At 60.3% G+C, this 12,502-nt stretch overlaps 1 protein-coding gene across 1 annotated transcript in view; it reads left to right on the top strand.

The window, feature by feature from the left end:
• ANAPC1 (anaphase promoting complex subunit 1) overlaps positions 1-12,502 on the top strand; it is a 79,796-nt gene that overhangs the window by 64,744 nt on the left and 2,550 nt on the right. The window contains 11 exon segments of the mRNA XM_075925887.1: positions 8-84; positions 339-429; positions 528-581; positions 1,902-2,095; positions 3,088-3,174; positions 7,150-7,267; positions 8,112-8,189; positions 8,950-9,017; positions 10,628-10,766; positions 11,440-11,526; positions 12,199-12,294. Of these exon segments, the coding sequence (XP_075782002.1) occupies positions 8-84; positions 339-429; positions 528-581; positions 1,902-2,095; positions 3,088-3,174; positions 7,150-7,267; positions 8,112-8,189; positions 8,950-9,017; positions 10,628-10,766; positions 11,440-11,526; positions 12,199-12,294 (1,089 nt within the window).

Raw genomic sequence — 12,502 nt, 5'->3', positions numbered from 1 at the left:
TTTGTAGATTATAAGAGAGAACAGCATATCCCTTCATGCGACAGAATTGCCTTCCTCGGAAGATCTGAACTTGGAGACCCTGGCGTAAGTAACGTGGCGATCTAGTGCTGTCCGGAGCCGGGGGAGACATTGCACAAAACCAGGTTGTAGCTGTGAGGACCTGACTGTGGTATCCTCTTCTCGCAGATGCCAGGGTCTGTGGGCCACCCTTCCGTTCTTCCGGGGCTGTATTTTCACTTTTTACCCAGATGGTTATAAAATCTAGGTGGCTGCTTGATCTCATTTATTCACATTCGGAAAAGAAAACCATCAGCTGTTTCCTCTTTGTGTTGTTTTAGGCAAGCTCATGTCTACATCATTGCTGGTGCCTGCTTGTCACTGGGTTTTCGATTTGCCGGTTCAGAGAACTTAGCTGCGTTTAACTGCTTGGTAAGAGGTCGGGGGGAGGGTTTTGAGATTTGTTGATGCTAACAAGTCTGCCTTCTATGTCTGTATCGCGACGTATTTCTCTTTTTTCTTCCTTACAGTTTAAATTTGCAAAAGATTTCATGAAATGTTTGTCAGCACCTACTGCTTCCATAGTAAGTCCTTTTAGATGCTCTCTCCATGAAAATGAACCCTGGCATGTAATGCACTTGGATTAAACTCAATGCAGCTTCAGTGCAAACATAATATCCCGTTTGCTTCCCGTATTAGTGAACAGATCTAGCGCCCTGGCAGTTCAACACGCCAGCACCATTAACAATGCCAGTGACTCTGTATTTTTCCCTGCAACAGGATTCTCGGATTAGTTTTCTGAACCCGGGGAATTAGAATCCTAGAATCCGAAGGCTGGAAGAGACGTCAGGAGGCATCAGGTCCAGCCCCCTGCCCAAAGCAGGACCAGCCCCAACTCAATCATTCCAGCCAGGGCTTTGTCCAACCTCTAGGGATGGAGACTCCACCCCCTCCCTAGGGAACCCGGCCCAGCGCTTCCCCACCCGCCTAGGGAAAGAGTTTTTCCTAATCTCCAACCTAGACCTCCCCCACCGCAACTTGAGCCCATTGCTCCTCGTTCTGCATCTGCCCCCACTGAGAACAGCCTCTCTCCAGCCTCTTTGGAACCCCCTTCAGGAAGTTGAAGGCTGCTCTCAAATCCCCCCTCACTCTTCTCTTCTGCAGACTAAACAGACCCAAGTCCCTCAGCCTCTCCTCACAGGTCATGTGCTCCAGCCCCCTCAGCATTTTGATTGTCCTCCGCTGGCCCCTCTCCAGTGCATTCACATCCCTTCTGTAGTGGGGGGCCCAGAACTAGGAATGTAAAGGACTCGTCGATTAGTCACCCCCAGCTGACCCCAGGCTCCATGCGGCACTCTGGGGCTCGTGTACATTTCAAAGGCAGAACGTGGACGTGCTTATCGACTAGACGAGTCGTCGATGGAAATTCCATCAACTAGTCCAGTAGTAAATTAATTGCTACTTAACAACCCTACCCAGAACTGGACACACTACTCCAGATGTGGCCTCCCCAGAGCCGAGTAAAGGGGAATAATGACATCTCTGGATCTGCTGGCAATGCTCCTCTTAATGCAACCTAATATGCCATTCGCCTTCTTGGCTACCAGGGCGCCCTGGTGACTCCTCTCCAGCTTCTCAGCCACTGTAACCCCCAGTTTGGCCTTTTCTGCAGAACTGCCCGTCGGTCCCCAGCCTGGAACGATTGACCAGATAGCCCTGAGGAAACCAGTGGCGGGTGTGTGGGCTGGGGAGAGGAATGCCAACGAACGGGGAGTGCCGTATGTGAAGCGGATGGGCGGTGGCCCTTCCCGCGGGGGGTTTCTCGTCAACTGTCAGATTAAGGTTCCTAACGAGGCCGTGTGCGTGGAAACCTGCCGTTTTCGACTGTCCTGTCCGTGTTTCAGATGGGCCATTACAACCTGGAGACCTGTCTGAGCGTGGTGCTGCTGTCTCTCGCCATGGTGATGGCGGGCTCGGGGAACCTGAAGGTCCTTCAGCTCTGTCGGTTCCTGCACAAGAAGACGGGCGGAGAAATGAACTATGGGTTCCACCTGGCACATCACATGGCTCTGGGGCTTCTGTTCCTGGGCGGAGGAAGGTAGCTGATTTCCCTGCTTTCTCTCACCAGCCCTGTCAGTAGAAGCAGCTGAAAGGGCATCCCGGCCCCCAGGCAACGGGCTAGGGAGAGGGGCCAGATCTGGCCCATTGAGAGGCTGTTGCCCACCCCTGTCTGTGGCCTGGTCTGCTCACCTGCCATGCGCAGGAAGCTCCCAGGTGCAGGTGCCTGTTCTGCCCCTCCCCCCCGGCCAGGGGGAGTCTCCGTCTCTTGCGGGAGGCTGCCCCCAGACAGCACAGAAAGGCCCAGTCCGCCTGTGAGGCTCTGGTACCACAGTGTCCGGTTGCAGCCGCGGACGCCCTCGGAGCTGTGATCTCGACCCTGACGCTGCCTCCATCTTAGGCGGCTCGACTGTGTGAGCACCTTCCCCGTGGTACAGCAACACACGGCAACCGTCACCGCTTGTTGGGTAGCAACCTAGACTGGACGTTTGGGGGTTCACCTGCACGTAGCTTACACAGCCCCACAGGAAATCTGTGGCCAGGATTGCGAAAGGCTCCATCTGGGTCCCCTTGGTCCATTTATTGTAGGACACGCTAGCGGTCACCTGGCATCTGAGATTAGCGTTCAAGTGCAAGTAATAGGCCTGGCCAGGTTTTCTTTCTGAGGTCAACCGAGGTTTGCTTTTGCTGGGTGTCCTGTCACGTTGAACCTGCTCTAGTGTGTGGAAACGCAAATGTCTCTGCCGTCCAGATGAAAAGCTCGTCCTCCGCGGCATCTAGATTAACTCGCTAGTGTGTGGCAGGGGATTCCCGAGGAGGATTGCTGAATGGATTTCTTTTGACCCATTTAAACATATTCCCTTGTTTTCTATGGGACATGGGGAACCGTGACACCAAAGTGACTTTGGCCTTGTCCAAGTCTGAGACACGAATCCACGTCACTAGCGGCAGGTTAGACGCTCCCCTTAGGCCTTCAGTGTGAGCAGAAATGTATGCGTTCCTTTGAAAACCGTTTGTCCCCACTGGTTGCAGATACTCCCTGAGCACGTCGGATTCTTCCATCGCTGCTCTCCTCTGTGCTCTGTACCCTCACTTCCCCGTTCACAGCTCTGACAACAGGTAAGGGCCAGCGGGCGCGTCTATTCCCGGAACATGGACTAGGTTGTGCTTGTACGAGAAGTTGGCCTGGGTTGAGGCTTTGCAAGCTTTTGGCTACCGGGGGGTTAGAGCTGGAACAGGCGAGGCAGGCTTTCAAATACGTGAGTGTAGGCTGGTCAGCAGCGGGAGGGGCGCCTCCCCTTCGGGGTCAGTGGGTGGCCACTCTGACCCACTGCGACCTAACACAAATAATACCCAGTCCGGGGCCCCCTCCTACCTCGGGGCGGGGAGACAAAAGTAAACAGGAACGAAGGCAGTTTGGGATTGGGCAGGCCAGCAAATGGTAGTCAGAGGCCCGGCCTTAGTTCAGGGCGGGCAGCCAAGTCTGTGGTTAGGAAGGCGCGGCCCTAGTTCAGGGCGGGCGGCCGGTAACCGTTTATAAGCCCAGCCGTCAGTCAGGGCGGGGCGGCCGGTAACCGTTTATAAGCCCAGCCGTCGGTCAGGGCGGGGCGGCCGGTAACCGTTTATAAGCCCAGCCGTCGGTCAGGGCGGGGCAGCCGGTAACCGTTTATAAGCCCAGCCGTCGGTCAGGGCGGGGCAGCCGGTAACCGTTTATAAGCCCAGCCGTCGGTCAGGGCGGGGTGGCCGGTAACCGTTTATAAGCCCAGCCGTCGGTCAGGGCGGGCGGCCGGTAACCGTTTATAAGCCCAGCTGTCGGTCAGGGCGAGCGGCCGGTAACCGTTTATAAGCCCAGCTGTCGGTCAGGGCGAGCGGCCGGTAACCGTTTATAAGCCCAGCCCTCGGTCAGGGCGGGGCGGCCGGTAACCGTTTATAAGCCCAGCCGTCGGTCGGGGCGGGCCGGCCGGTAACCGTTTATAAGCCCAGCCCTCGGTCGGGGCGGGGCGGCCGGTAACCGTTTATAAGCCCAGCCCTCGGTCGGGGCGGGGCGGCCGGTAACCGTTTATAAGCCCTGCCCTCGGTCGGGGCGGGGCGGCCGGTAACCGTTTATAAGCCCTGCCCTCGGTCGGGGCGGGGCGGCCGGTAACCGTTTATAAGCCCTGCCCTCGGTCAGGGCGGGGCGGCCGGTAACCGTTTATAAGCCCAGCCGTAGGTCAGGGCGGGGCGGCCGGTAACCGTTTATAAGCCCAGCCGTCGGTCAGGGCGGAGCAGCCGGTAACCGTTTATAAGCCCAGCCCTCGGTCAGGGCGGGCCGGCCGGTAACCGTTTATAAGCCCTGCCCTCGGTCAGGGCGGGGCAGCCGGTAACCGTTTATAAGCCCAGCCGTCGGTCAGGGCGGGGCGGCCGGTAACCGTTTATAAGCCCAGCCGTCGGTCAGGGCGGAGCAGCCGGTAACCGTTTATAAGCCCAGCCCTCGGTCAGGGCGGGCCGGCCGGTAACCGTTTATAAGCCCAGCCGTCGGTCAGGGCGGGGCAGCCGGTAACCGTTTATAAGCCCAGCCGTCAGTCAGGGCGGGGCAGCCGGTAACCGTTTATAAGCCCAGCCGTCGGTCAGGGCGGAGCAGCCGGTAACCGTTTATAAGCCCAGCCGTCGGTCAGGGCGGGCCGGCCGGTAACCGTTTATAAGCCCAGCCGTCGGTCAGGGCGGGGCAGCCGGTAACCGTTTATAAGCCCAGCCGTCAGTCAGGGCGGGGCAGCCGGTAACCGTTTATAAGCCCAGCCCTCGGTCGGGGCGGGGCGGCTGGTAACCGTTTATAAGCCCAGCCGTCGGTCAGGGCGGGGCGGCCGGTAACCGTTTATAAGCCCAGCCCTCGGTCAGGGTGGGGCGGCCGGTAACCGTTTATAAGCCCAGCCGTCGGTCAGGGCGGGCCGGCCGGTAACCGTTTATAAGCCCTGCCCTCGGTCAGGGCGGGGCAGCCGGTAACCGTTTATAAGCCCAGCCGTCGGTCAGGGCGGGGCGGCCGGTAACCGTTTATAAGCCCAGCCGTCGGTCAGGGCGGAGCAGCCGGTAACCGTTTATAAGCCCAGCCCTCGGTCAGGGCGGGCCGGCCGGTAACCGTTTATAAGCCCAGCCGTCGGTCAGGGCGGGGCAGCCGGTAACCGTTTATAAGCCCAGCCGTCAGTCAGGGCGGGGCAGCCGGTAACCGTTTATAAGCCCAGCCGTCGGTCAGGGCGGAGCAGCCGGTAACCGTTTATAAGCCCAGCCCTCGGTCAGGGCGGGCCGGCCGGTAACCGTTTATAAGCCCAGCCGTCGGTCAGGGCGGGGCAGCCGGTAACCGTTTATAAGCCCAGCCGTCAGTCAGGGCGGGGCAGCCGGTAACCGTTTATAAGCCCAGCCCTCGGTCGGGGCGGGGCGGCTGGTAACCGTTTATAAGCCCAGCCGTCGGTCAGGGCGGGGCGGCCGGTAACCGTTTATAAGCCCAGCCCTCGGTCAGGGTGGGGCGGCCGGTAACCGTTTATAAGCCCAGCCGTCGGTCAGGGCGGACCGGCCGGTAACCGTTTATAAGCCCAGCCGTCGGTCAGGGCGGGGCGGCCGGTAACCGTTTATAAGCCCAGCCCTCGGTCAGGGCGGGGCAGCCGGTAACCGTTTATAAGCCCAGCCGTCGGTCAGGGCGGAGCAGCCGGTAACCGTTTATAAGCCCAGCCCTCGGTCAGGGCGGGGCGGCCGGTAACCGTTTATAAGCCCAGCCGTCGGTCAGGGCGGGGCGGCCGGTAACCGTTTATAAGCCCAGCCCTCGGTCAGGGCGGGGCAGCAAGAAGGCCGTCTGAACAACGGATACGCTTGGGCCCCCTTGCTCAGGAGGGCTGCATGCAGCTCGCCGGCAGCGGCGGAGAGGGGGAGGCTACTACCCACGCGGTGGGTGGCGGAGGGGCTCCGGGCCTGCCTACGTCCATGCTGTCCCCTGGGCCGCTTCCCTCCTCCCCCTCTGCGCGTAGCTGGCGGGCGCGTAGGCCTCCCGTGAAGTCACGGGTCCAGGTCCATTGGCCACGCCTCAGTGGCTGGCAGGGTGTTGGGGAGTCCGGGGGAGTCTGTTGTCCCTCTGGGCCGCTGTGCAGCAGGGGGCCCAGTGGCCCACGCCAGCGCTCCACCTCCCCACGCCTGAGCTCCACCTCCCCACGCCTGAGCGCCCTTCCTCGAGGTGCAGAGGAGCCCTCTGGCTCTTCAGTGCTCGGGGCCTCACTGGCCTGGCTGGCGGCTTTTTACCTCTCTGCCCCGCCCCATGGCTTCCGGCCAGGTGGCTCACTAGGGCCAGGTGCAGCCCCCCGAGGCTCTGGGAGGGGCGCCTCACCTTCGGGGTCAGTGGGGGCCCACTCCGACCCTCTCCAGTGAGAAATGGGGCAGTCGCAAAGGCCAGGCGGACGGCGATGAGCTTAGATTAATGAAGAGATCTTTAACGAACAGTGCCCTGGGCCATACGTCTTGGCTGTACCAGGCGCTCGCGTGGAAAATCCCTCTCTCTGGCGTTTGAAACATGCGGTTCAAAGAGAACAAATCCGGAACCCTTAGGAAAATGGCTGTATCTGTAAAACAAGTCACTGTCTAGATTGAGGGGGGGACCCTAAGGCCCGGGGGCCGGATGCGGCCCCCAGCTTGCCTGGATCTGGCCCCGAGACTCAGGGCTCCTCCCCCAGCCCTGGGGAGTCCCCCCACCCCCACTGCAGGGCTGGAGCATATAAAATCTCCTAGCTGGACCCCCCAGGCTCTGGTGTGCGAGGAGACAATGGGACTTAGGCTCCTAAATCACATAGGCACTTTTGAAAATATTGCTCTCAGTAAATGTGGGAGTGTCGTCTTCTCAGTCAGGGGCCACGTCAGTGATGGGGGGTTTGGGGTTTTTTTTTGCTTTTTGCTTGTGGGTCTGTGGCCCCCGCCCTACATAAGGTTCCGACCCCTGGTCGGGATGTACCGACGGCAGCTCGTTTCCGTCGGATACCGCTGCTGTGTGACTCGCCCTTCATGCAGCTCGCCTGTGCGCACTGGTGCTTGGCGACCTCTGGAGCAACCCCGCCATGCTGAATTCCTTCTCGCCGTGTGCAGGTATCACCTCCAGGCCCTGCGGCACTTGTACGTGCTGGCGGCCGAGCCCCGGCTCCTGGTGCCTGTGGACGTGGATACCAGCGCTCCCTGTTACACGCTGCTGGAGGTTACCTACAAGGTAGCGTGTCCCCGGGGCTGCGGAGCGCGAAGCTCGTGTCCGGGGGGGGGGGGTGGCTCAGGGTTGTGCTTGCAATCCTGGTGGTGTGTTCCGCGGCTCGGGGAGTCAAACCCGCCTGCCTAGGCACACAATGGAGTCGTTCCTCCCAGCCCGTGCTGTGAGTGGCCCCTTCCGGGTGGCACGTGGGACAAGTGACGTGCGCAGCAAAGTGCTGCGGAATCCAGTGAGCTGCTGATCCAGGGTAATGGCTGTCGGGACACACGCCGGCGAGTTGCAACGGCGCAGAGCCCGGGGAAGCTGGCGGCTCAGCTGCCTTTTAAAACCTTCCCTTTGTCCTTTTGAAATGGGAGCCTCTGTGGCTGCACGCGCACCCGCCGCAAGGGCCTTTTCTAGCAAGCGCTCTTCCGGCAGAAACGCCTTCCTGCGCTGGGGTAGGGCGCGGGGGGCGAGGGCAGGGCCTTGCCAGCCTTGAGGAGAGGAGGGCAGGGCGCCTGGTGAGCTGACCCGTCTTGCCGTGGAAGGCAGTGTCGCTGGTTTTTAAGACGTGGGTGTCCCCTGCCTGGGGACCAGCCGTGGTGCCCCCCTTCGTTTTGCCGGCTGCGTTTGGTGACCGAGCGGGAGAGGGGCTCGGTGGAGCTCGAAAGCTTGTCTGTCGCCAACAGCAGTTGGTCCAGTAAAAGATGTTCCCTCGCCTGCCTTGTCTCTCTCGCTTGGTGACGTAAACGGTGACTCGGGCCCCCGTTCCACCAGGGAAACGGCCATGGGAAGCACAGACCGGCAGAGGCCGAGGCGTCTCTGTGCCCTGGGACCGTTCTGACTACCGGCGGGTTGTTGGTGCTTACAGGGCACGCAGTGGTATGAGGAGACCACCGAGGAACTGATGGCCCCAACCCTCCTCCCGGAGCTTCACTTGCTGAAGCAGGTAAGTCGGGGCTCCAGCTGGGTGCGGAATGTGGCGGCCTGGGTTCTGTGGGGCGGGGCAGCCCCGCTCATTGAGCAGAAAGGGGGGTGGCTGTTGGCTACCTGCTTACTGCTCTGGTTCCTTGACTGGCCCCAGGGCACGTCTGAGCAGCCTGCGGTTAGCTCCAGTCAGCGTCGTCTGCAGGCCATTTCCTGCCTGTGGGAGAGCCATAGTGCGGTACATCTAGGGCTCCTCTTCACTTAGATCGCGGCGCCACCCTGCAGCGATCGATCCACTGGCGGTCGATTGATCGTGTCTGTTTAGACCCGATAAATTGATCTCCGAGCGCTCTCCCGTCGACTCTCGTACTCCAGCAGGAGGAGGAGTAGCTGGAGTTGACGGGAGAGCAGCCCCTCCGACCTTATCACCATAGAGGACACAACGGTAAGTGCATCGACCTCAGCTACGCGACTAGCTCAGCTGAAGTCGCGCAGGTTACATCGACGGGTGGGGGTAATATAGAGGAGGCCTTAGCTCTGCCCCTTCATGTCCCGCCCCGATTCCGCCTCCAGTGCGTGTCGCTTCCACAGCCACTGGGGCTCCTCCTGCCAGGGGCGTGCTCTGCAGGGGATTCCAACAGTTTCTATCCCCTGGGAGCCTCCATGGCATGAGGCAGAGAGGGCCGGGCGGGAGGGCTGCCCTGCTCAGCCGCAGGAACTCCGGCGGCTGGATAGCGCTCTCACTTGCTCTGCAGCGGTCACTTCAACATTTCTCTTGGCAGATCAGAGTGAAAGGCCCACGCTACTGGGAGCTGCTCATAGATTTAAGCAAGGGGACACAGCAGCTGAAGTAAGTGTCCGCGAGGCTTGGTGGATCGACCCCCAAACTGACTCACGACCCTTCCCGGTTCAGTAAACGTGTGACTGTTTGTTTTCGTCTCCGCTCGTTGGACGGAACAACAACCGCCAGTCACTGGCGGACTGAAGAGAAAGTCTTCAGTTTCCATTCATCTGCTTTCGCGTGTTTGTCAGCCCTGTGCGTGAAGTCAGTTTCACTCCTCCTCTGGATAGGCAGTTTCACTTGTTTTGTGGGTCTTGCGTCAAAAACCAAACCAAGAGAAGGGAAAACGGGCAGAGGGCCTCAACTAGAAACTGCTTTTCATTTGTGGAGTGTGGGGGTTTTGTGTGGGATTGGTGAGGTTTCACAATGCCTCTCTCCGTGGAAAACGCTCGCTGCTGCTCCGGCACCAGCAGGATTGGTTTTCTGAAGTGGGCATATGCTAATTAATGCAGATGAACATTTCCCTCCATCCATCGGACAATGGCAAGGGCCAGTCATGGTATCTGAATAGCGTAGTCACGCGCCTGGGATTCTAACGTCTGAGGGAATGCGCAGGCCAGGTTGTGGGACAAGGAGCCACCCGGCCGTCGCATTAGTAACGTGGCTAGTTCAGTTGGTGTGAATGACACCACCCAGAGGAGCGAGCTGCGGCAACGCGCCCGGTGTGGCGCCGCCCGCAGCCCAGGCCCTCTCCCTGTGAGTGGAGCCAAAGGCACTGAGCGTGGCCTCTCTCCCCCAGCGGCTTTGGACCTGTGGGCCTGAGAGACTCTCCCTTTCCCGTGCCACAGGTGACGTGGGGGGGTGGTGGCTCTCTGGTGGCCCCCAGCTTTGACGTTGGCAGCCCCCTTGGGTCCAAAGGGGCCCAAAGCCGATGGCCAGCAGGGCATGGCCCCCTCCCCCTGTCAGCTGCTGTATAACGGGGGAGAACTGTGAGGGAGGCGACCTGCAGGAGGGGCAGTGGTTCCTGTCTCAGTGCTGTAGGGGACTGCTCTGTGGTGGCGCTGCTGTGGGGTCCTGTACGGCTCTGGGGAAGGGTTCCCAGAGCCACGGGGCCGGGCGCCCTTTGAAATGACGTCTCTGACAGACCCGGCGGCGTTGCAGGAGCGGAGCCCGCGCTCTAGTCCGGCGTGTGCGGCTCCCCCTCGCTGGCAGGGCTGTTCCGGAGCCGAGGCTGCGGCCTTGCCAGCTCCTGCTGCCGAGGAGAGAGCGCGTTCCCTAGCGAAATGGCACGAAGCTGCCCCTTGGCGCCCGGTGATTGGAGCCCCGTGGAGCCGTCGTGGGGGCTGAGCCGTCCCGGGAAGGGTGGAGTGGGCGGCTCCATGGACGTCAGAGGGAATTGATAATATGTACAGCCCGGTAATGCTGGAAAACCTCCATCCTCTTCCCCACCCCCGCCAGAGCGCGCTCCTGGGGCGGATGTCGGGGAAATCGAGATCTCCCCGCGCACAGCCCCATATTGGGGCTAGGTAATGAGGAAGCAAATCCCTGGCCGCAGGGGACTGAGCACCTCCGGGTTGCTGGTTCATTCGATGCGCCTTGGCGGTGCCACGTGTCAGTACCACCGCGCCCTGGCGCGAGGTGACCGAGTTCAGTACTCGGCAAGGGCTGCTGTTTTCCAGGTCGATCCTGTCCAAGGACGGCATCCTGTACGTCAAGCTGCGGGCGGGGCAGCTCTCGTACAAAGAGGACCCGATGGGCTGGCGCAGTTTGCTAGCCCAGACTGTCACGCACCAGAACGCCGAAACTCGGTCCTTCAAGGTAGCGTCCTGCGAGCGCGCACAGAGCAGAGGCCTCCCCGAGCTGTGCTGGAACCTGGCGCGTGGGAGCGAGCAGTCGAGCTACTGAGCCGGGGTTCAGATACGGGGGGGGGGGGTGAAAAGCTGTTGCTGTCTGACAGCTGCTTGGCTGGTGTGAAAGGAATCGGTGGTTTCAGTCCTGTTCCCGTGCCACCAAACTGCCGTCGTGGGAACCCGAAGGTGACCCGGCACGGCGGAGGGGAGAGGTCACCTCTAGGAGCGGCCTTTATGGAGCAGGGCTGGAGCGAGGCACAGTGGAGCCAGGCTGAGAAACTCCGATAATTTGCCAGGCCCAGTGCTGCCAGGCTGGTGCTTTTCAGGGGTGCTGCAGTCGCTCTGAAAGTGGCATTCGGTCGTTGCCTTAGGGCGCTGGGCCCGGCTGCCTTCAGAGCCTCAAACCCCATCGCTGCCGCTTCGCTTTCGAAGCACGTCCGCCGCTTTGCTTTTTGCAGCAGGCAGATGAAAAGGTTCTGAGACTCGATTTCCCCCTTTAACTCCATCGTGTAGATTAGGGTGACCTGAACTGAGCTCTGAAAAATCACAGGAGGGAAGGGGAGGAGGGGATGGGCTGTTTGGCCTCCAGAGTGAAAGCCAAAGATTCCTCGTCTAACGTGAGCATTTTTACCTCTTTCTAGCCAGAAACGATTTCTGCTTTCACTTCTGATCCGGCACTACTTTCGTTTGCTGACTACTTCTGCAAGCCAGCTGTGACCCTGGGCCAGGTACACAGTGCCGACGGGGGGACTCCGCTCAGAGGAACGGTTTCTTTTCTTGTTTTCACAACTAAAAGGCAGGAAATGAATGTTGAGTTGCAGACAACGGGCCTAATTCACTTACCAAGAACAGTTGTTTGGAAAAGCCTCGTTCCGTGCAGGCATTTGCTAGGGTGAGCGCACAGGCATTGTGGGAAGCAGAAGGCACAAATATCGAAGCAGAAGAGAGAACTCTGGCATGTGCGCTGCCAGAGCGGGGCAGGATATCCCTTTCCACTAGTTAGCCCCGCGATTATACTCCCTGGATTCCCCGTGGCTTGTAGCTAATGAACGCTGAGAGTTGGCTGCCGCCGTTATTTCGGAGAGCCGCTGTACGGGAAGTAGTCTGGTGAATGAAGATTGTGTCTTCTCCAGGGGGGCCAACTGACTTGATGGGCCTCTGAGTGGCGGGGTGTCTGTGCTCCCAGAAGGGGCGGAGCCTCAGGCAGAAGGGGCAGGGCTTCAGGTGGAAGGGGCGGAGCCACGCTGGCCCCCTCAGCTCCTGACCAGCCCTGAAAGTCACCCAGAGCGTGGTGCGTGGTGCTTCGGCAGCCAGGAGCCCAGGCCCCGCTTGGCATTGCTGTCGCGACTCAGCACGGAGGGCCCGCGTGTGCTCTGTGTGACAGGCGTCTCTCTTGCCAGAAGCAGGGCCTCTTGGATCTCTTCTCCTCCATTCTGTACGAGTGCGTCACGCGGGAGAACCCAGAGATGCTGCCCGCGTACATAGCCATAGACCAGGTAGAGTGATGGACGCCGGTCTGGGAACGCCCTGGCTGGCTCTGCCCCGTGCCTGCCTCGCTGGCTCCCAGCACAGAGCTCTGTCGGGAGGCCTGCGCCCACAGGGCCGAGGTTTCAGGGTAACCAATGAAAAATGCCTCAACGGAGCGAAGAGGCTGCCGGGTTTCCCCATTCGCATGCGGAGGGAGGGAAGTTCACTTGTTTGGCC

This window comes from Pelodiscus sinensis, chromosome 3 (assembly GCF_049634645.1).
Source record: "Pelodiscus sinensis isolate JC-2024 chromosome 3, ASM4963464v1, whole genome shotgun sequence".
Lineage (NCBI taxonomy): Eukaryota > Metazoa > Chordata > Testudines > Trionychidae > Pelodiscus > Pelodiscus sinensis.
This window is presented reverse-complemented; position numbering and strand designations above follow the sequence as displayed.